The following is a 23,940-nucleotide window of genomic DNA, read 5'->3' as shown; positions in this document are numbered from 1 at the left end:
GTATTATTTAGCAATCAACATCATCCATATATCTGATGTTCAAAGAAGGGTGTGTGTGCGTGTTGATGTGTGTGTTTACGCATCTCTGCACGTTCATCAATATGTATCATACCCGAATAACGATTGTTTCCACTATAAGGCCCGTGAGCGCGCTGATTCGCGGGCGCGCGCTGTTATGCTACTGTGCTCGTTTTAATTGGGAACACACATCTCGCCATGCATCTCCACAGCAATCAGGTCAACACCTCGGCCCTCCTTCCGTTTTCATTAGACACAAATGACAGCTTCCAAGAAACGGGAAGGGGGAGGGAATCATAAGTGTGAAGTTGAACACATCTATGTTCCCTACGGAGGCACTATTAAACTGTTATGCACTATATCCCACCGGCTAAAAGCGCCTAGGCCTATATTATCAGCATATCGTGAAAGCCTTCATAGTGGTACCACATGCTAAATCAAATAAATCCAAACTTTATCTTATATCATATAATACATGTATTTGCGTCATGCTTTTATTCAGAGGGGATAAACTCTTTGTATTTCCTTGCGAATTCATGGTCTCATCTGAGAGCGCCGTCCCAAATAAAACTATGAGTTGGATGCGTTTTGGCCAAGCCCTCTCCCTCTGAAAGGCATCTGGGCCAGCGGTCTGCACTGGCAGAGTCCTACAGGATTCACAGCGCTTTCCAATTTCGGTTAAAGCCACTTGAGGGAAACTCTTTTCCCCTCTCAGTAAATGTGCCGTGCACTTTCCTTCTGAAGTGTATCTGGGTCAATCCATGGAGCCCGGCTGAGGCATCTGGGTGGTCAATATGCAAGAAGGGGGGGTCTGAATGAGTTTGAAAACGATTGTTTGCAGAAATCAAGCTGCTGAAAATCCCGAAATTGTGAAGTCAATGGTCCATTAGCCAATCAATGTATTGACTTGGAATGCTTTTTGTTTTTGTTTATAATACTGTTGGGTCACCATACTGTGTACATCTTCACTTGTACCTTTCATCATGAATGGATTTACTGTAAAGGCCTTCTAAGAGTAAAAGCTGCAAAGTGTGGAGAGAAACTGGGTCAGACTATTTCCATGTTTTTGTCTATTTATTTGTTTACAAATCATTACCGAAGACTTACACGCCAAGATTAAAGGCAAGAGATAATTTCGATCAAGACATAGAATCGATCTTAAGTTCTTAACAAAAGTGTGGCTACCAAATGGCTTCAAAGGCTCCTCATCCACAACAGTGCTCTCGGGTACACAAAGACCTCCTAGCTTCCCTGCTATATCCAGGCTAAAACGCATCCTCAAATAACCCACTCACTCAGCTGAACCCACCCACCGTTATGTTCTTGATATCTGTCCTGCTTTGCAAACCTTCCTACCCACCTATCGTCAGCAACCCGCTTGTCACATTCATAAACCAACAATTTTCCACCCATATTGTTGTTCAAAATTAAAAAAAAAAACGGGGATACGCAATATTGTTTACCACGCGCCGCGGTTCCCACCAAAGGACAGGACTCCCACGCCAGGCGAGCGCTGCTCATGTTGTACAGATGCTGCACAGACGGAGCAGAAGAGTTCGCTCACGCACGACGATAAATAGAAACCGCGGGGGTACAACGGAGTCGACGAAGCACCAGGAGAGATCAACCAAACAAGACGAGGAAAACAATCCCTTCCTAGGCGTGTCTGGGACGGGGAGGGGTAGTTAGGATGATGCCACATGACAAACCCTTATCACCCATAAAGCGACGCAACTCCAGCGCTGCTCTGGTGCATTGCAGTTGATGCTTCTTTGATTTTGGGGTGGATACCGTTACCCACAATGCAGTATCACAACACTACTGTTCATTTTTTTGTAGCACATCCACCACTTGGTTTCCACAGAGACATCAGCATGGCACATCCTTGTGTTTGTGCTTGATTCACTCATGTGCCACAGCGGCACCATCAGTCACAGTGGATTGGGGATGGCACCTGATGTAATCCAGTGGAAATATTTACGATTCAACGTGAAAACAGCGGAGGAGAGGCGCACTACCAGACGCAAGGCACATTATAATGAGCGGCGCACATATCCCAAATGGCTGGGTTTGACCGCCTACAGGGGGCCTTGAAATACAATTACAACAAATTTAATTTGGACATCCAGTAAACCCAAAAAAACAGGGAGAATAAAACAAAAAAATGAAACAAGTGTTGGATGCGTCCCCACTGACTATTATGTCATTACCGTTTGATACAGTGGGGGGGGGGATGAGAAAAAGACATTCAACCCCATCTTGCACATTCATATTCCACACATACACACACATTGGCCTCTTTGTGTTCCTTTTTCTCTCTCTGTGTTGCTGTGTCTCCGTCTGACAGGCATGAAAGGTAGAAGACTGCACTGCACTGGAGGTCCGTAATGAGCGTTGTTTAAAGGCCCATGGCTCCTCTTTGCTCCCATTATTGTCAACCAGTTAAGACTTTAGACTCCAATGTGTCAGGGGGAACAACCTTGTGATGTAAACCAGGAAATATGCCTGCAATTGTTAGACCGTCAAATGGGGTTTGAAGGCATTTGTGTGCGTGTGTGTTTGTGTGTGTGTGTGTGTGTGTGTGTGTGTGTGTGTGTGTGTGTGTGTGTGTGTGTGTGTGTGTGTGTGTGTGTGTGCGTGTGTGTGCGTGTGCGTGTGTGTGTGCGTGTGTGTGTGTGTATGTGTGTACATGTCTGTGTTGGTGTATGTGTGTTCCTGGATAATTGTGGTTGTACCATGTGTATGCCTTAACTGTAGCTACATTACAATTGCTTTGGATTGTCATTAAAATGGTGGAATTCACTTGATTTCTCCACCAACCAGGTCAACATCAGAGCAGTCTTGCACATGTAGAACATCAATCAAAGTCGTGGTCATGCCACAACATCGATTTTGATACGTGCGCAGATACATACATAGATACATTCACATCTGTCCGCCCAGAGATAGCAGGTCTGTGGATCTTTACATAGACTCACCCGATCTCTCCCTCTCACTCACACACAGTCACACACAAATACAAGCCTGCACACAGCCCAATGCATACTTAATGTCCTTACCTTTCTGTACACAATCATGTTGGGCGACTCATCTGCTACCCCATTGGTCCCCTGCCCGACGCTGTTAGTCTGTGCCATGATCCAGGGGGCTAAATCGCCACAGTAAATGTCAGGTTGGTGCTCCTGTTATAGACAGAACAGACGTTAGGGAGCAGTCAAACTATCACAGCGCACCGTGACCTCTCTTCCCTGGCTGACTGGAAACGTGCCCTTTGTCTTATAAGGCCATACAATGGGTCCTATGCAATTTGCACCAAAACGACCCGTATGGTATGGTAGTCTGATCGGGGCATTTTGACAAGGTCTTGACAAGGACACGTTTTGGGATGGAAAACTGGCTACATTAGATAAGTTCGAGCACTATGTCAAATCTCATTCATAGCAATGTTTTACATTTTATCTTTGACTGCACAAACTGCAGTGAAGGGTTCGTTGAGTAATAAATGATCATTAATTATATAGTCGTAACTATTTGTTGACATAGAACTATCTGCAGCAATCTTGATGTCAATATGGGACATCGAACACTGGTTTCATCAAACGGTTGTAATTATGAATGCACAGTACAACTGGCCTGGGTATGGAGAGGGTCCACTGAAAATTGCAATACATTAACAATGGTTCTCTGTAAAAGAGAGACGGTAGGGCTAAAGAAAACCGCTTTAAACAACCATTCGGTTAACATGAATTTTATAACGTGCGAGGTGGTGGAAATGCCACGCATATTTAGCGTACGTTGGAGGTCTATCATTCTGCATTCACCTTCCCACATCCACGTTCATTTTTTCCAATGATACATTTATCATACTACATAGCTCGCCCCCTGCAGACAGCCAAGTCATCTCACCTATCTTTTCTAAACATAAGATTCCGTGCACAATCGGTGCTGTAATTTCCACGCCAGTGTGCACGTCCCAGCAAAACGACCGCACTTGTTGTTAGTCCCGCTGTCGTTTTTTCAGAACCTACGGATTGCATGCAGATAGACAATAGCGAAGCATCGCTAATAGATGGTTTACCTGGAAAAAAAAACGTGCAGCCCCGTGGAAGGACTCCTGGTCGCTTTCAGAACCGGTAGCCTATGGCTTTCGTTCAGTGTGTCCACTAGCAGACATAGGAATGCAATGATAATTCATTGGCACGGGGATGTGGCAGCAGGCATTCGATGTAGACCTAAGGTTGGCGATGCTTTTTCCCTCCCTCTCCAAATGATGCGAACAGGCAGCACGGGCGCGGGAACCTACGGCGGGAACGAGCATCGATCGGCAGCCAATCGCGTGTAAAGGAGCTACAACCAATTCTGAGACGTCGACGACGAGACGAAAATACACCACGGTCGTTTGGTTCTCGTCTCGTGTGCATACTGTGACAGGCAGCCTTGCATTGCCGTGTCCCACCGGGACGATCAAGAATCCAGGGAGACTTGATCGTAGGCCATCGTGTCTTATTAAAACTGCAAAACTCAAATGCACAACATCAGTAACGGCGTCTGTTACAGATTTGCTTATAAGTGACTTGTTTAGGCCTACTTCTGATATCGGAGTAGCTGCTTCGTATGGGCGATGGGTTTTCTTTTGGTGTGTTATGTGATTTCCAAGATCAGAAGATACCATTTTAACATTGACAATCTCAGGTGTGTTATTATAACAAACATAAGTGTGACCTCTTCCAAGAGGCAATTCAAATCAGGCATAGGTACTCACTCTCCTCAAAAATATGTTGTTTACTTCTATACCTTATTGGAAATATTAAACACTTTTTAACAAATGGCATAGGCTTCCATTTGGTCGACAACAGCTCATCTGAAGAAGACAAGAGGGTTACTGTTTGATGTTGTAGGCCTAATATGCTTATAATAGCTGTACCATAATCAAGTGAAACTCCTACAGTAGGCATGATCTAGCACAAAGCACAATGACATTATATCGACATTGGGTGACGTACAGCATACTGTAATACTATCCTCACATTAAGGCTACTGAGGCTTCCATCCATCATCCATAAGTAATTGTTGATATGCGGGGCTTCAGAGGACGTGGACTCTCCTGTATTCATCGTGCAGCTTCAAGGGTTTACACACCACATATGTACCTTCATTTAATCCTGAAGATTATGATGGCAATGCTTAAGAAGGCCCTTCGTTTTTACATTTCCTTAAGGCAGATATGTCAGTCAGAGCCTGTCATGTTCAACCATGGAGGGATCTGTTAGGTCACTGAAGTAATTTGCTTTATCAGCATTCCCAGATACATACCAATTGTGATCCTGAAACAACAATCGGATGTTCATTTCCAAAGGATTGGTCCATCAATGAGTCAAGAAACTGAAAATCCATTGATTAGAATCTTTTCATTTATTATCTTTTTTTCCCCTTGTAAATAGTTAAATGTTTATTTGGATTTCTCTGTTATATCAATTTAACAAAACGTTATTTTTTGGCCATTCCTCAGACAAAGCAAAATAATTTCTGACATTTGATAGGCTTAAATTGGATACGATTAGAATACTAATTAGTCAAGTCGATTTAATCACACTTACAGTCTCAAAGGGCTTCACAGGCCACATTAAATTACCCACCTTCCCCCTAAAGGGCAGGAAAACCCTAACCCTAGCCTATAGGAAGCAAAACTGTTTAAATAGACTATTAGTAATAACCAGGATGGGAGAGGTTTCGGAATGCAGGTCTATTATTGTCTCCAATATATTTTGTTTTGAATTGAAGCGCCTGTAGATGCATTCAACAAAACATTTACAGAGCCCAGTTATAATGCAATAAACATTAAAAGATAAGGGTTAATAAAACAATAAAAACAAGGCAAACCTAGGCCTATTCAAAATGTGCAATGCCTGTGTTTTTTATTTTCCCTTGAACAATGGAAACTGAAACAAAAAATACCATAACAAATGTGCCCCATATTAGATGTAGGTAATAACGCATATGATAGGTGGGTATATTGCGGTTACGAGGGTTGGGTTTTTTAACAGCCTGGAGTCACCAAGTTTGGCATGAGGGTACAAACTCCTTCAAACCTTTAAAACTACTAATAACCGGTCAAGAACTATAGAGCCATCTAGTGGACTGTACTGCCTGTAGTGAGCTCCTGTAGCCCTTTAAACGCTGAGCCTCCAAAAAAACACCAGTTCCCAGAATGCATTAGGCGATGCTTCAGCGCAGAACAAAAGTGGAAACAAAAGACATCTATTTCTCAAACAAATACTATAAACTCCACTCAACACCACCTCCAAGTCGGCCAGCCGCTGACTGACAGCTCCAACATTCAACACCACAGCTTTGAGGGATCCGAAATGGCTTTGAAAAGAATACAGAAGGTGAGTACTTCTCGTATTTATGAAGCTAGCCCTGAACGGCAGAAGACTAAAGCGCAACATTGTTAGCCGGCTTCTTTAGCTTGGTTTGATAATGAAACCGGGCTCAACCCAGACACAGCACACAACCACGCACTTTGGATTCTGCTTTAGGGTTTCCTATTTATACATGCATCCATTTACATGTATTTCCCATATATTGTTTCCCGGGGTAGTCTCATTTCAGTCTCATTTCAATCTGTTAACTTAAGTTAGCACTCGCTAACAAACTACACAGCCAACATTTTACTTATGTTGACTTATTTTGGTCGATCCTTTGTCATTTTGGTATTTAATATCACAAGGATAGCTCTCAATGCTGTACGGTTCATGAATTGTTGATGGGATGTTCAACGAAGGGCATTTCCTCTGTTTGGCGGTAGCGGTAGCATCCTGGGTAACGTTAAGCTAACATACATGGTTAATAACCCAATGACTGTCAAATGTGTTTGTGTGTGTTGGTCTTATACCAGGAGCTAAAAGATCTGCAGAGGGATCCCCCCGCACAGTGCTCTGCAGGACCAGTAGGAGAGGACTGTAAGTTACTGTAGTCCCTGTGAATTTAGCACTCATTTAAACAAACTACCGTTGACACAAAGGGTAACCAACTCATTGGGTTTTTGTTACATATATATTACAGCCTGGTCCTCTGTCAGATGAGGGACACGTCAATGGTCATGTAGGGTTCCATTTGTACTCTAGAAAGTAAAATATAATCGCTGCTTCTTGTGCTTTCTCTTTGCAGTGTTTCATTGGCAAGCCACAATCATGGGACCGGTGAGGCTATGCTTCTAGAGCATTTAGACAATAGTTTTGTATGTCAACCCAAAGCCCCCATCCTGTATAGGCAGGGGAGGAGTCTTTCCACACACTTTCATACTCAAGGATTTCCAGTGCCCTTTTTCTTATGTTATTGAAATTCATTCTGTTTGTCTCTGCATTGTTTTGCGAAAGACATCCTATTTTTAAATCTCAGTTGGGCGACCTGCGTGGATGGTTAAACTTTGCACTTTTATCTTTCAGTCGGACAGTCCGTATCAAGGAGGTGTGTTCTTCCTGACTATCCACTTCCCCACGGACTATCCCTTTAAACCACCAAAGGTGAGATTGGTCTCAATCAAACAGATCTGTTTTGCAAGCTCTAGAGAATTGCAAACCTAATCTCCTATCATGGTGTCGTCGGTACGTCATTCTCTCCTCAGATTGCCTTCACAACAAAGATCTACCACCCGAATATCAACAGCAACGGCAGCATATGTCTGGACATTTTAAGGTCTCAGTGGTCACCTGCGCTAACCGTATCAAAAGGTAACAATGGTTTTTGTTTTGTATTTATTAGGGATCCATTTGAAATGATATATATTTTTTGATGTTTTGGTACCTAGATCAACTCACTTGGTCATCAAAAGACCAAGTCGTATCTTTTCCCTAATATCAAGATACATCACTAATAAATCAATTTGTCAATTGGTTATGTGTAAATAATTAATAACTCAAACGATGGCGTGTCATCCAGTGAAAACGACTCCAACATGTTCCTTATTGTGTTCTTTTTGTCAATTTCCCCCTTACAGTTTTGTTGTCCATATGCTCTTTGCTCTGCGACCCCAATCCGGATGACCCTCTGGTCCCAGACATTGCACACATCTACAAATCAGACAAACCTAGGTGAGTAAGAACATATATGGTTTTGAAATCTAGTCATTCCTATGGTATTATTTGTTCCAGGTCATGCATGTGTGGTCTTCACCAGTAGATCCAGAAAAACTCTCAGGATAACATGAGAAATGTTCCGTTAAATAATACCATTTCATAGCATGCTTTTTTCATAGTATCATGTATGTATTGTTTAAAGCTTATGTGATGTACAGGAGAGGTTGTATATTTGAATAGTAAGCTGATCACCAAGTTGTATATATTTTTTCTTTTTCCTCCCCAGGTACAACAAATTAGCAAGAGAATGGACTCAAAAGTATGCAGTGTAAACTACTGTGAAGTCTTAGCATCAATGGAAAGAATTATGACACACTTCTTACTGGACAAATTCCAAAATGGATGTCCAAAATATCCACACTGGTTGTAAAAAAGGGGGTTTTCATTAGAAGCACTTTCTCTTTCTGGAAATAACTGGTTTTATTCTTGAATTTTATTATTTTCTTTGTTTGCTATTATGATTATTATGATAATACTTATTATTATTGATGAAACTGCAAAAAATATTGTTTTTATTTTCAGAGACTTATAATGTATGGTGTCAAACTATACAAATCTATTTTTATTATTTTGCATTAAAAATTAAAGCCCAATGTGCATTACTTGATTTCTATTTTCTTGTGCTAGGGTTAAATGAAGTGAAATGCTGTTATTCAAATTAAGTGTATTTGCTTTTCATACACTGTACATGTTTTTATTTCTATAAACTATGATTGAAATATCGGAAAGTACATTACTATCAACAAAAATGCCTCACCCCTGTTTATTTTGCAGACCATTGTCTATTTCTCTGTTTCATAATATTTCATAATAGTGCCTTGGACGTACGTACAATTAATCAGTCCCGCATATTCATGCGGGGCCGCATTTTTTCAAATATGCCACACTTTCACCGCATAAATTGCCGATTTCCGCGCAAAATATGTGGGGCTTGCATGATTTCATAATCGCCGCATTTTCGTTGCAAAAAAGTCATATTTTAGAAAGTTGAAAAATATTGCGTTTACTTCACACAAGAGCAGCCATTTCCCCCTGTTGCCATGGGAACGTTATAAAGACGTAATTACGCGACGTGAACGTCATCGAAAAGCTGCGTTTTTCGCAAGTTCCCCCAGTTTTTCGCAAGTTTCCGCAATCTTTGCAAGTTCCCGCAATTTCATCGCATAAAATTGCATAAATATGCCGCATATTCATCGCATTTTTTAAGAAAACGTGCCGCATAATCAAGGATTTTTGGCCGCAACAATCATAAAAAAAACGCCGCATTTTTCTGGAGGGACTGATTAATAGTCTTACTTGTAGTATGTTCAAGTGACCACTAGATGGTAGTGTATACCATTTGCAATATATTACCAATTCAATATTCTATTCTATTCTATTCTATTTATCTATTTAGAGTCAGACGTTTTTATAACCTTTTATTTTTGAATGACTTATCTGCCAATGGGTGATCCATTACCTTTTAGCTGTGGGCATAGAATGTGTAAGCTGGGTAGTGTATTTTCCTTGTAGTTGTACAACGGATAGCAACATATTCGATTTATATGTAAAATAGAACAATGTTGCACAATTTTATACACATCTACTATCCTTAAGGGCGAATATACAATATTTTATATAAAAACAATTTGGATCAGCCTGATACACATTCTCCCTTTCTGCTTGTCGGCCTAGACCTAAAACAAGAATCAGTTCCTGCATTAAACTTTAGATTAGTGGGTTCTGCACAAACATCTGCACACATAAGAATACAATGTCCATGGCATTGGGTTATAGTGAAGGTATTTTCTTTGGTCTTTTATTTCAGTAAAGTAGTATTCCAATATGCGTACAGGACGTTGAATAAATGGTGTTTGCAGGTATTCGGCACAGTAATTTTCCGAACTGTTCCCTAGATTAAAATAGACTATTATACTGCATCTCATTTCACTCATAGCAAACCAATCAATACCATTTGGCTCCCTGTTCTTTGAATATCTTGTGGGAAATGTCATATAGGGATATGGCTTTCACTCAAATATTTGAAAGCAGTCTGCTTAAAAGCTATGATTATATTCAGGCTGTATTGCCTCCAGCCAATGCACTTTTGAATAAACCAACACAAATATGCATCTACTAATTGGCAATTACCCTCAGTCATCCAATGACATGTCCTGCCAGATTTAAGAGGCAAGCAGTTCATCCTCATCCTCAACTTGGGCTTGGATGTGACGATAACAGACCGATCACTTTCGATTTGAATTTTTTCATTTTTCGTGTAATTTCCCTAGTGTGTCCCATAATTTCCCCCTTCTACCATCATTGTGTTCCTCGGTGAAGCGATAGGGTGTAGCAGTCTATACCTTAGAGGCCGAAGCAGGGAACTATACCTCAATGGAAATCTAATCGAACTTCATAGAACAAACTTTTCACTGGACAAAATTTAGTCTGAGACAAAAGGGGGAGGTATACCCAGAAAAGCTTCTTTTTGGGAGGAGCCGTATTTTTTCCCCCCAAGATGACACGTGAAACTTTCTGGAGAAGTTGGTTGGTAGGCTCGCTCTGAAGCTCCGAGCTCACAACCTCAGTAGATGGACCCGTCTGAAGTGATCATTCTGGAGACTGAATATAAGGACTTTCTGAAGTAAACCAGTCTCTTAGGAAAGCTCTCGATCCGCTGCGATGAGCAACACGTCGAAGTAACGGCGTTACTCAAAAAATCCACAACGCAGAAACACGGTTTACCTTCGTGCTTTGCTCAACCGAGATTTAAAACGCAGTGGCCACTGGAAACGTTGCTGTGCAGCGCCATGGCTGCCCAGTGCGACACTCTAAGCGGATACTTGCAGCAGCAGCAGCAGCAGCAGTCGGACCAGGGCTCCAACAGCGAGCGCAGCACAGACTCGCCCCCGCCGGGGTCCGAGGACGACCTGCACGCCCCGCACCCACCGCCAGACCCCGAGTGGACTGAGGAGCGCTTCAGAGTGGACCGCAAGAAACTGGAGATCATGTTGTTAGGTAAAATATATAATAAACTGCCGCACTTCTACTTCTTAGAGATTATTGGAAAAAAAACACTTAACCTAAATTATTGATTATTTTTTAATTAAGGGATTAATATATTTCTTAAGGGCCAAGATATTGAACTTGCAGTTGTTTAACCATAACCAAGTCGTTGCTGTGGTACGTCAGTCTCTGCAATGTAGTGTCCAAGTGTATGTGATTTTGTATGCATTTATGGAGTCTAAAGCGCATGTAGTGAGTGAGCGTCCTCCTGTGTGCACTTTGTACTGTTCTGCTCATAGCGGTAGTATCGCCATTCGACCAAAATAAGTCGCTAATGTTGATGCGTTGCAGAATGAGATTTAAAAAAAGACCCCCAATTTTAAAAACATCAATACAGGCAGCTGCGTCCCTTCCTTCACTGCTGACCAAATAAAACCAAATGTCTTTATTTGTAAACTGCCGTTGAATTTAAGACAAATTGGTGAAAAGATCACGTCAAAGCAAAAGTTGAGTCTTGCAATTATAGAACTATCCTTATATGTCCTAGTTATAGACAAAAATCCTGGGGTGAATGTTTGATGAAAGTGATGAAGTGATGAAAATGAAGTAATAGGCCTAAAGGACAGAATTGTTCATGCTAGTGTTTTGTCCAAGTCCAACCTATACGTTTCACTCACTAAATTAAATATTGTCATTGATCTACTAGCTTCATTAACCCTAGCCATTGTACTGTCTGCCTTGACCTGCTCCATCCAAAGGCTGTCACTGTATGGTTTCCTAAAGGTAGCAAATGAAACCATATCAAAATCTCAACAATTGCCCTCTCTTAAACACAGTGAAAGCAATTAGTTAGACTGGCCATGTGTCTCCAGTGAGAGATGCCTTTTAAAAAGTTCAAAACATTGTGGTTGATTTCAACAAAACACAAGCTTTAGATTCTTGTGTTGTGTAAGTGGACGCTAGGATACCTTATTAACTTATTAACAGAAGACAGTACCTCATAATCAGCTGTGGGTGGGTGGGTGGGGGGGGGGGTGCTGGAATGGAACAGTATGATGATGAGGATGATGATGAAATAACAAAAACAAAGATATCAAATCTCAGAACTTCCCAATAAACATGGCCTGGATAGTACATTTTGACGCAATTATTTAATGAGATTAGTGAAAATATGTCCAGTTGATTTCTACAAGTCCATTAAGCTATCGTTAGTGACCAGTGTTTTCCACTCAAGGTTTTAAAGAAATGTAATGCGCACAAACATTTTTTGTGTGTCGTGTGCTCTATAAACATCAAACATCCCTTTTAGTAGTGAGTTAGTCATCCTCCTTAGCCCAGGGTACGGTTGTGGAAGACATTAGCGATGTAGAGTCTCTTGTTACATTTGCTATGGGTGCATTTAGAGTATAGTTTCCAAGGTACAAGCTTTCCTTACTTTTATAGGAATGGAGGAAAGAAATTAATGCTAGCATCGCGATTCTTCGGTTATGTAATACTTGAAACGTCAGGTTCACAAACAATAAATACTACATTTGTATAAAAGATTAATCCAGAATCCTTACTGTTATCTTAGTGTTAAGATAAAAATGAAAATGAACGGTACCGTCTTACAGAGGGTACTAAAAAGGAATTTGTCCAAAACTCCAACTTCAAACCAATACCTTGGCCACATAAGAGATCAAATTGCACTGAAAAATATCGCTCATGACAGTATTTACGGGGTGATTTTATTCAAATAATCCGAAATACATATATCGGCACTCAAAAGTCATTGTTAAATTATATTGTGAGATCCCTGCAGAATTCCTACTTTTTACATGTCTTTGACATAGTAGCCTTCTTCCGCTTCTATCCCGGCTGTCCGATGACTGTATATACTGGTTGGTGGCCCGCTGCTGCTTCTCCTCACTGCATTCCTCAATGCTCCATGTCATCGTTGTCTCTTCCAGGAAAACAAGTTAACCAAAGGCCGTCCCTAAACCCAAGTCCTGGACATGCGTACCCTGAGCCTGTGTGTGTGTGTGTGTGTGTGTGTGTGTGTGTGTGTGTGTGTGTGTGTGTGTGTGTGTGTGTGTGTGTGTGTGTGTGTGTGTGTGTGTGTGTGTGTGTGTGTGTGTGTGTGTGTGTGTGTGTGTGTGTGTGTGTGTGTGTGTGTGTGTGAGACCGATTTCTTTTTGCTAAACAAGTTTTTCTATTTGACATATTTGTCAGGTTGACAGAAGTTTCAACATCTTGCTTAGGGTTAGGGAGATAGATTCATCTTTTGACGTGTCCATGCAGTGGTGCCATCAACAGAAGTTGAAGCCATTTAGTGTACAGCCTTCGTCTTGCTAGTACTATACATTTTGGCCAAGAGATCGAATAATCGGAAATGTGAACCAGATTTCACTTTTGATCTATGCCCTTTGCGGTATCTCTCAGGATGTGTTTGTTTGGAATCCCTACCGTTCTTGGAAGCTTTCTCAATGCAGACGTGATGTCGAGGGGAGTTTAGGACGACTCACCTCACAATTACAGCAATGTGTTGTCTACATGTACCTCGCTATGTTGTTTTACCGTGTACTCACTTAACAAGCCTGCTTTTAAGTTCCCTATCTGAACTCTGCGTAGTAGGTACATTAACATGGTGTCCTCCACGCAGGATATGTTTTGATTAGATTAGACAACTATTTGACATTAAGTTTTTCCCTTCACGATCTGATTCTGTTGTTTTTTGTTTGTCTAACTTTGAAAGAAATTCATCTTTAAACCCAGGTCACCCAGTAAAAACATTGATGAAATTGATTAACGGGAAGTGTTGTTTTTGGTTGAACGTTGTGTTGTGTCTATGAGATTATCTCTGCATTAGCTTCCTCTGCAAGTTTTCTGTAAAAGGGTTCATCAAAGATACATGGGTGGTTTCCGTGGCCACAAAAATATCCAAGTCAAGATGGGCCTTATATTTTATGTTATGAAAGATGTGAAATCATATTATCCAGACATAAATACACAACATTTTGGATATTATCCACAAAAAATACCTGGCAAATGAAGCTCTCTGTAGACACAAATGACAAGTCAATGGATAACCACGAACATGAAGACATTTAGCTGGTCAATGATGCCGTGATTAACTTCTCTTAAGGCCTGACACTACCACTGACAGTAGCTTTTGTTTTGATTTTCCCAATGTTCTTGGAGGGCTTGCTTGGGTGGAATAGAGCGGGAAAATGGTGTGTGTGTGTGTGTGTGTGTGTGTGTGTGTGTGTGTGTGTGTGTGTGTGTGTGTGTGTGTGTGTGTGTGGTTCCATACCGTTGGCAATGGCAGACTGAATTCTTTAATTCTACAACCTAGAGACCTTGGTAGGGAGCGAGCGCTTGGGGAAGGTGTCTAATGGGAGCAGAGACCAGTGAAAGAACCAGGCCAGGGTGGGAAAACATTAACATTTCACCTATTGTCCCAATTGTTTGCGTTGTGCATCGATGCATGTACCCTGTCTGTTGAGAGTGAGTTGAGATGTTCAAAGGGGATGTGTGTGTGTGTGTATGTGTGTGTGTGTGTGTGTTCTCACAACATGTCTCCAAATGGTTAAATCAAGGCCAACTAATTGATTTGATTGATTTTTCTGCTCTAATGAACCACACTCTATTACTGGTTAGTTCAGGACCATTAACAGATAAAAACACAGAGGTTATATATTACATTACGTTCAGAATTCAATATTGTTCAGGTTGGATAGGAAGGTTGTATGCGTCTGACCGATGATTATTATTTATTTCTGGTTTATTTGATTATTGATTATTTGAGGGACAGATACAGTGTACATAGACAAACTGAGAACAGCTGTCCGATGCAAGTATATAGTGTTTATAGCCTATGCTAATTTGCAACACCCGTCCCTAGAATGGCTTTTGTGATATAACAGACTAATACAGAGGTACACAGAGACTACTGAGTACAGAAGGGTAGAATAAAGCACAAGGTGAAACAGGTAAAACTGAGTACAAGTCACAATAAAACACATTAGGACTACCCCAGTTACAAAAAACTGGAGTTGAGAAAAAGTGTGTTGCTGAATTAACCAGGGTTTGGTAACTCTTTTAAAAGTGAAGGTGAAGGCTGCATTAAAGTTTTGAATTATCAAGTGGCAAGTTCCTTGACTTTGCTCCTGTCACAGAAAAAGCAGTCTGGAATAGTGGATGTTTTGCAGTATTAAACTTCACAGTGGCCAATTGAGGATGCTCTGGTGGGTCTGCTGCAGCTTTGTAATCTCTTGATGTATTTACAGAGAGTGAGGACTAGTCCATTTAAACTCAAGCTTTACACAATGGAAAGCAACATTTGCTAAACTAAAAATGTTAACTACTCGTTAAAAACGGCATGCGGTAATGCCGGTGCCTAATACACGTCATGCATGTAACGTGAACGTGACATGTATTGGGTACTATTTCATTTTATTAGGTACTATTCTGTACAAAACCAAATCTTTTGTGATCTATTAATAACTTCTTAATGTGTTATGTTGTCATGAGTCAGAAAAGCTCTATTTTTGGCTTCTTCTTCACAAATGAATAATTTAAATACAATGAGATGGTACTCTAATTGATGAAGAATAATTAAACAGTGGCCCACAGACGGCAATACCTAGGTAAAATAGATGCAAAGTAGATACAAAAATATGTATAAAAGAAGAAATTCCCCCATTCCCCAGTTGAAATGGGCCACATGTGCTGCCGTGCCTCCTCTTCCTCCCCGGTGCTGAGTCGGGCCTTTAGACAGGAAGTGAATGTCGTGTGGGGAATGTGCTGCAGGCCCTCACCCTCTTTCTGGTTCTCCCCTCTTTTTTCCCCTCCTTCTTCTGCAGTTAAACACTGTGCTGTTGTTCCAGCTTCCAGCAGAGCCCCTCATGGCACATGGCAGTTTTCTTTCCCCGATTTTGAATGTGCATACTCCACGCACATCTCTGTTCCAGGGCCTGTTGCGCTTAACACAACACAGGCAGTGAAGTACTACGCAACAGGCCGAAGTGCCTTAGACCACAAGTGGTAATGCAAGGGCCTGTTTTTAAACAAGGCGAAAGCATAAAGAATGTACAGCCGTGAAAATATAAATACATCCTGAACATGTTAGCTAGGTACTGTGAAAGGTTTTCCATCACTAAAGAACTGATGTTTAGCGTGTGGGTCAATACATCAGAACAGACTCCACCCAAAATCTTTTTTTTTGTATTTATTAAGGCTAACATTCCCCCAAAATATGTGTATATTGTAATAACATCCAGGATATGGCTTTTAAATGATGTGGTCCTTTTTAGTTGTAAAAGATGAATTCAAAATAATGTGCATGTTAAATTTATGCAAAATATCTTTTGATTCTAGAACTCAAAAATTCAACCTAAAAAGTATCTGAAACGATCTGAAATGTTGTATCTGTTAAACCATTTGTGTGCCATTGGGTCTTACTGTACCCATACGTACCCTAAATAGGGAGGCCTTTATTACCGGGGAAGGAGTGCAATGTATTGTTTAATATCATGTAATTTAGCAGGCAAAACAACACACAATGAGAAGACTTATTAACAATACTAAGTGACTTAATGAATTTCCGTGTTTGACAATTCCATTTTCCTTGGCACAGTTAAGTCAGTCTCTCTTGCTCTCTCGCTCGCTCCTTCACTCTCTACCATTCACTCTTCTCTTGTATATATATTTCACTGTAACATACTGATACAATTAAACAGGTCCATTTGACTTTGCTTACAGGATGAATTCCTTCATCTCGGTGCATGAAGATGAAGTTTTCAGGAGCTCTAATACAATTGAGCTCCAGTCTGTGGAAAAACCTGTGATTCATTACTCAAGAAAATAAAAGTAGGGAGTCTTATTTCAACAGTCAGGCTCGTGCTGGAGTACCCTGACCCATTTTTGGTCTGCTCCTGGAACTGTAAATGGGATGAAATTAATACCTGTTTTTCTACTTCCCTCAAAGCTTCTTCTTCTTCTTCTTCTTCTTCTTCTTCTTCTTCTTCTTCTTCTTCTTCTTCTTCTTCTTCTTCTTCTTCTTCTTCTTCTTCTTCTTCTTCTTCTTCTTCTTCTTCTTCTTCTTCTTCTTCTTCTTCTTCTTCTTCTTCTTCTTCTTCTTCTTCTTCTTCTTCTTCTTCTTCTTCTTCTTCACAAAGTTTAGATTTATACACTGTTATCTTTGTTTATTTATAATTATTTTTCAGACAGTGGGTGCCTCTCCCGTTTGCATTTACGTTCACAACAAGCTTGATGCACGTCAGTCTTCCCCACCACAACCCCATCCTACCACGGGCCTTGAGTGTTTATCCCAGGAGAACGTCATTCTTTGATTTGTTACTATCTTTCATTCAACATCCTAGAGAGTCTGTCTTTGCTCTTGGCGGGCGGCGAGGAATGGGGCTGAAACCAAATAATGTAATCCTGTCAGGGTTATGTCCGAGGGGCAGCCCTTTAAAAATAAATCGAAATTCTCAAATGAGCAGCGGCTCGTAACTATGTTTTATCAAACGTGTTGGCGGGGTCGTTTCAGGAGGGAAAGAATTGGCTTCAATGAAACGCTGCCGTGGTATGGTGGTGGAGACAGTTGTGGATGGAGAATGTGAACGATAATGGCAGTGGAGTGAGCGGGTGAAACTCCTCGTCTGTGAGACTGACTCCCCACAGGGGATCCACTGCAGTAGATACCAGGTACCAGGAATGCACAGCTCTTAAGCATTCACAATCCAACACTACAGATATCATGCAAACGCCAATATTTTTTTGGTTTTAACTGCTACACCAGGGATTTACTCAATAGTTGCAGGTTGTTCCCTGATGTACCACTGATTACCAAGGTTGAAAAAGTTGAAGATTGCCTGGAAAACTACTTTTTGAGGGTTTCATTCTGAATGATGATTTTTCAGATACACACAGCTTTTTCGATATTGTTGTAGTGATGGTGTTCATAAACAGATTGAAAGCGGTTGAGACAGTTTAGTGTCCGGCGTGTCGTGTTGAGTCACTTTGTCCAGAGGACTTTGGGTGCAAGCCTTGTGACCTCTGGCTCAGTGATTCTAGTGTGCCTGATGGCAACATCTGGAACATGGTTTATTTATCTGACATTGGTGTTGCTTGGCAACCTCACTGACGTAGGGTAGCTGTTTTTTGGGGGGAGCAGAGCTAATCCTTACTTCATTGCCACACCACTCAGGTGCCAGAATGTTCTTTTAAACTCTTTGTGTTACCCTCTTGTACTAACATAGCTTGAAAAGTTTAAAAGAGACTTAATGGATTGAAGGTTAGTGAAAATAAATGCAGGAGTAAAATTATTTGTATTGAAGGGAGTCATAGGTTGATGGTGGTTACTCAATGGATACCCTCCTTCTGTACCTATTTATGTAAATGTTGCAAGGAATGTCCAGATACTCCCTGTAAATATCGCTGTCTGGGCTGTTTCAGTCCCAGCTGGTAAGTGGACAGCCTGTCTACGGCAGCAGTAACCACTTCCTTTAAAACCGACACGCTGATTAGATACAAGTATATCTGCAGTCTTGGCACACCCCTAAAATACGTGGGTTGCGTATATATGTATACAAACATATATACAGAAGAGAGTATTCAGTTGGTATCCTTGTTGAAATGAAGAGACTGTTGCTGCTTCCTCAAGCTACTTGTTGTCTGCGAGGAGATACATTGGCGTGTGCCAGACATTCATGTTTTTTTCCCCCAGGCTGAAGATCAAGCTTGTGAATAATGAACCATCTCCGGAGCAATTTCTTACAGTTTTTCATCGCCTTTTGGCTTCTAGTGTTGAGACGATCTTCCAAACATGTAGGATTCCTCCATTGGTCGTTAAATGATCTTTCAGAGTGGTTTTGGTTGTGGGATATGTTTGTAGATGATCAATGATGGATCTATGGAACTTCACTCCATCCAACGAAGGGGACACGATGCAGGCTGGTAAACAATAGAACTGAAGTTTACCGCAGGGTACTGTAGTTTCTGCGTAGACTACTTGTAGTTCTTTCAACCCATGCCAGAGGACCTCTCATTCGTCTGTCACCACTAATCTGCTCATGTTCATAACTGCATGCAAGCGGGCATTGGAAGGAGATTTGATCAACTTCAGTAGTTTCCACAAGAGGTTTTGAAGGCAGAAAAAAAAACATTCCTTCAGCTATTCCGTGTGGCAGGCCAAGGTCAGGATAAATACGCTGACAGATATTTCCTTCTCTGGATGATTTACAGCCTTTTGGCAATTTAACTGTCACAAGCCTTCATTTGTCTTTTTATTAATTTACAAAAGATCTTTTATCACGATAAAAAAAAAGTGGATATTTCCTAACTCCTGCCCAGATCTTTTTGGCCCAAAAACAATGCTTGTTCAAATATGCCCATGTAAATGCTTTGTTGAACCACGCAGGCCCAGCCAGCCTTCCCTGGTATTGCTGTGATACAAATTATTTCTCAACATGGATAGTTTTGAGGGATAGGTCCTAAACCACCATGACGGTTTTAAGATGTAGCTGGTGCCCATTGGACTGCCCTGTATTTCATCCCTTGGGCTTCAAATTCCTTTACTGCAACAAGCTGGAGCAGCTTCACAAGAGCTATAGGTCTTGGAGGTACCACATGTTCAGGGTAAGGACCCTGTCATGGCCCAGACATGTGGTTATGACTCGGGTTGGGCTCGGTTCAAGAATGTATATATCCTAAATAATCATAGCTGATGTTTGTCTCTGTGATATTTGGACATTATGCAGACTGTTTATCAAGAGTTCTGAAAGCCGGTTCCAATTGTGGGTATAAAGTCAAATAATTATTTTCACTTTGACTACAGGTTTGTCGCTACTTATTTTCCCATTGGATTTGGTTTTAAGGCAAATCTTTGCTTTGTGCTCTTCAATGCAAACGAAACCTTGATCGAGGGCTCATGTTTACATTCCTCTTTTCCGCTTTCCCCCCTCTTCCAAACAGCAGAACTTCCCCATTAAAGTCACTCTATGCACAAAAAAAATGGATACCAGATGCCAATGCATCCTAGTGTCACCAACTCCACTCTTTCTCTCTCATGTTTTACTTTCACTGCCATCACTTTTGTGCGTTGTTGATTGCATTGACAAAATGATTGCCTGGAAAGCATTAGCAGACCATGCTAATGGGCGAGGATGTCATTAACTGCAGCATCCCCCCTCGCTGATTACACTGTGTCATTAATAGACACGTTGGAGATTGCTGCACATGAATCTACCCCTTCTGTAAATGTTTTATCGATGGGGGTAAATTACCAACATCGACCGTAACATTTCAAATGTGCTCAAGTGGTGTTGCGTCAAAATGTAGACATGGGTATTTTACAATCTGTCTACACACTCTAATGTCCTCATGTGGCCCCTCTACTCTTGCAAACACCATAAGAATATATTGGATAACTTCAGCCGTTCAACAAATGAATCAGTATCTTCCTCTGATCAAACGCTGATAACCACTTCACTTCCAGGCATTGGGTCAACAAATTGATATTGTCTATGGAAAAAACAAACATCCCGAGCCCCCCCACAACCAACCACAACCATCACCACAACTGAATGTACCCCTGAATTTTGTATGTGTGTGTTGGTTGGTGTGGTGCTCCCATCTGAGCCAACCTCCCCCCAAACTAATCTTCCCTTCGAGTTCCTCCTTCCCCCCTCCCCTAATTCCCCCTCACCCTCCGTCTTCGCCCGGGCCTCGGACCGTGGCTGATGTGCACGGCGGGCCTCAGCCAACAGGATGTTGTGTTGTTAGAGCCATGGCCCCGTAGTGGTTTTGTGTGTTAGTTAACTCCTGCCCCACAACAGATTCCTTTCAAGTTAGTCACCGAACATCTCACGATTAGTGTCGGCTGTCTTGACCTAAGTTGTTTCGTCTGTTTTCTCTCGTATCTATGTTCAGGACTGGTGTTTTTACCTCTTTCAGCAGGCTTTTTTTGTACTGGTATTTGGAGTACGAGTAGACATGTCTAATATGACGAGGGGTTTCTTTAGTATACAAATTTGTGCCCCAGTCAGCAAAAAAGCATTTCTGGTCCATCCTTGAACTAAAATATCTTTGCAGTGAAAGGATGTTTGTCATTAGAAAGTTAATTGCTCTGTTTTGTATTCCATTTCATGTCAGCCTGTTGTAATGTTCTTTTGGCAGAAGACGCACATTACCATTCCAACATTCTTTTGTTCAGTAAAAAGACAACAAGCTGATTAACATGAATCATCGTTGGATGCACTTATTGTTAGTCCCTCAGGACAAAAGCCAAGGTTCACACATGTATATTTTGTTTTTCACACTTTCCTTCAAATTAATCTCCAGAGAAATTGGAGCCTTTAATTTCTCAAATTGAATGTAAAAAATTGAGAGTACTGATGTGTGTTTGTTTTGTTTAGGACAGGAAGTGTGGTAAGGTAATACAATTTGTTCTTATCATCAAGATTACGCCAGGCCACCCAAGAGATGGACGCTTAAGTCCAGGACTGTTTGTTCACTACCTATCTTTGTTCTCCCCATATCGTTCATCTATCTCAGGATTTGAAGTTCTGAAACTAATGTGCAAGAAGGAGGTTTGAATCTGTGCTATACACATACTAATCATACATCCTGCAATTTACAAAGATATCTAAATGTATATTTGCATAGGAAACTTATTAACTCAGGGTTGTCTAGGGGTTGTTTTTAAGCAAGCGGTGCAGTTTCAGTTTGACCATTCTCCATTCCCATTCTTGCGACTAGTCTACATTATCTTATAGAATGTCAACTGATGACTGTTAATGTACCAGAGTCTAGGGGTTGTCTTTAAGCAAGCGGTGCAGTTTCAGTTTGACCATTCTCCATTCCCATTCTTGCGACTAGTGTACATTATCTTATAGAATATCAACTGATTACTGTTAATGTACCAGGTCTGTTCAGGCTTTAATCCGAAACATAAGGAAAATGCAATATGTATTATATCTGTGCCTTAGTACTAGCCTGGTACTAGCAGACTCTCGTACTTCATTTCATTTGCACAATGTCTGGACCTACTCAATTGACAAACGTTAACTCACTTGAAGGCGGGTGTCTGTTGAAGTTTAAAACTATTGGATCTGCCCAGTGCCCCTCTGGTTCTGCCATAACCAATCGCTAACGTTTGACCGGGAATCACGTTACAGGCTGTAAACAAACCAAACACTGTGCGTGAAGATGTCCGTCAACGAGAGCTGACTTTAACGTCATTGTTCTCAGCCACTACGTTGTTCGCTGATTGGACGCAGAAAATTTGGACGGAGAAAACCCACTAACATACCGCAGGCTCAGACGTAGTACTGAAGGGAAATTCAAATTGAGTGTAAGTACTTAGGCGGGCGGAGCAAGGCTACCTTAGTATAGCATATGCAGGTGAAATGCTTTATTTACCTACCTTAACACATCTATTGTAATTCATGTTTGAATACTCTGTTTAAGAGGTCATAGTTGAAGTGGCATTGGTCACATGCAACATGCCCAACCATACACAGCAGCTTGTTGGCCAACTGTGGCTCCCAGTTAAACCACTGGGAGCTTTGGGGGTTTAAAGGAAAAGCATGTGTATACAACTCTAATGAAGCAGCTGCATGTTTATTGGGGTGAAACACAACACCATGTTGGGCATTATCGTTCATGCTCTTTTTGTAGCTTTGAAGCAGGGTGTTGATGGAGAGAAAATCATAACTAAGCCTTTGACACTCATGAAGGTTTACCCAGTAGTCACTCGATACCGCCTGAGTACAGTTGTGAATTCCAGATATTGGTGATGATGTATTTCTGGTAATATGGTAAATTTGATTAAATAGTGGATTCTGATCGTTCGATTCAGATTATTAGTCATGGTTTTATGTGACTTATTTGGTTTGGTGTTTGGGATGAAGTTAATTATTATTATCGTTTACATCTTCTTATTACTTGTCATGAAAGTAAGATATGGATACCAAATCACATTATTTAATGGCCAAGTTATTATTATAAGAAGACAATTTCAACTAGCTCTTAGCTTAAATAACCTGAACATGTCTGTAGTTAATGCTGATTGATAATGATTTCAGTAATGTAGAAGAAAATCACAACCTAAACCTGATGTAGTCTACAAATGATAAATGCTGGCTAGCACGTACCTCTCTTTTGATTACAATATAATGACCCTCCCAAAACCCCTCCCACTCACGCCAGCTAAGCTACGCTAATTTACGCCACACAGTTGCAGGGCTATTATTTAGTTTTTACGTACAATCAAAACAAGAGTTTTGGTTTGTCTCGAAGGATTGTGCCTTTTTATTATGGTAAGGTTTATTGCATATTGTTGCATATTTCTTGTTCATGAAAGGTCATGAAAGCAAAAGAAACCCCTTCCTTAAAACCATATAGGCTTGCCAATCTGGTCCTAGGCATTCCTTCCTCCCAAAATGTGAGGTATTTCCGTAATAGAAGGGGAATGGTTAGTAATTTCACCCATAGTGTGGTCAAACTAAATATCCCATTGGGTTTCCACCAAGAAAATATAATTATATCATATTAATCAAAGTTAAATACAATACAGACCGGACATCTCTCTCAAATAAACATGGATAGCCTTGGATCCACTCAATGATACCCTGTTCCCTGTTCCTCCTGTCAAGGTCAGAATTTATAAGCTTATAACTCCGACCAACTTAAACCAACTCAAGAGCCACTCCTGTCACATATTTGGTCAGGAGAAAAAAAGCAAATCACACTCGGTAAAGTAATGCTGTCTGAAATGCAGAATTTAATTTACTGAAGCACCAGAGTACTTGGC

At 41.0% G+C, this 23,940-nt stretch overlaps 3 protein-coding genes across 3 annotated transcripts in view; 2 read left to right on the top strand and 1 right to left on the bottom strand.

The window, feature by feature from the left end:
- Window positions 1–3,155, bottom strand: part of rgs7a (regulator of G protein signaling 7a) — a gene marked incomplete at its 5' end in the record, with an annotated part of 47,636 nt that extends 44,481 nt beyond the window's left edge. Inside the window, one exon of the mRNA XM_079730871.1 lies at window positions 3,078–3,155. Within this exon, the coding sequence (XP_079586997.1) occupies window positions 3,078–3,155 (78 nt within the window). The remainder of the gene's footprint in view (window positions 1–3,077) is intronic.
- A 3,080-nt stretch (window positions 3,156–6,235) lies between these two features.
- LOC307071792 (ubiquitin-conjugating enzyme E2 D4-like) lies at window positions 6,236–8,887 on the top strand. The gene is made up of 7 exons (XM_079730872.1): window positions 6,236–6,407; window positions 6,917–6,980; window positions 7,189–7,220; window positions 7,467–7,544; window positions 7,646–7,751; window positions 8,018–8,111; window positions 8,383–8,887. The coding sequence occupies exons 1-7, from the start codon at window positions 6,384–6,386 to the stop codon at window positions 8,426–8,428; spliced, it is 444 nt and encodes a 147-aa protein (XP_079586998.1). The 5' UTR covers window positions 6,236–6,383; the 3' UTR covers window positions 8,429–8,887.
- Window positions 8,888–10,734: 1,847 nt separating this feature from the next.
- The window catches only part of bicc1a (BicC family RNA binding protein 1a), a 52,727-nt gene continuing 39,521 nt past the window's right edge, over window positions 10,735–23,940 (top strand). Inside the window, exon 1 of the mRNA XM_079730865.1 lies at window positions 10,735–11,153. Coding sequence (XP_079586991.1) covers window positions 10,946–11,153 — 208 coding nt within the window. The 5' untranslated portion in view covers window positions 10,735–10,945. The remainder of the gene's footprint in view (window positions 11,154–23,940) is intronic.

The sequence above is a fragment of the Pollachius pollachius genome (assembly GCF_949987615.1).
Source record: "Pollachius pollachius genome assembly, chromosome: 2".
NCBI lineage: Eukaryota > Metazoa > Chordata > Actinopteri > Gadiformes > Gadidae > Pollachius > Pollachius pollachius.
Note: the sequence above shows the minus strand (reverse complement) of the source record. Positions and strands in the feature narration are given on the sequence as shown.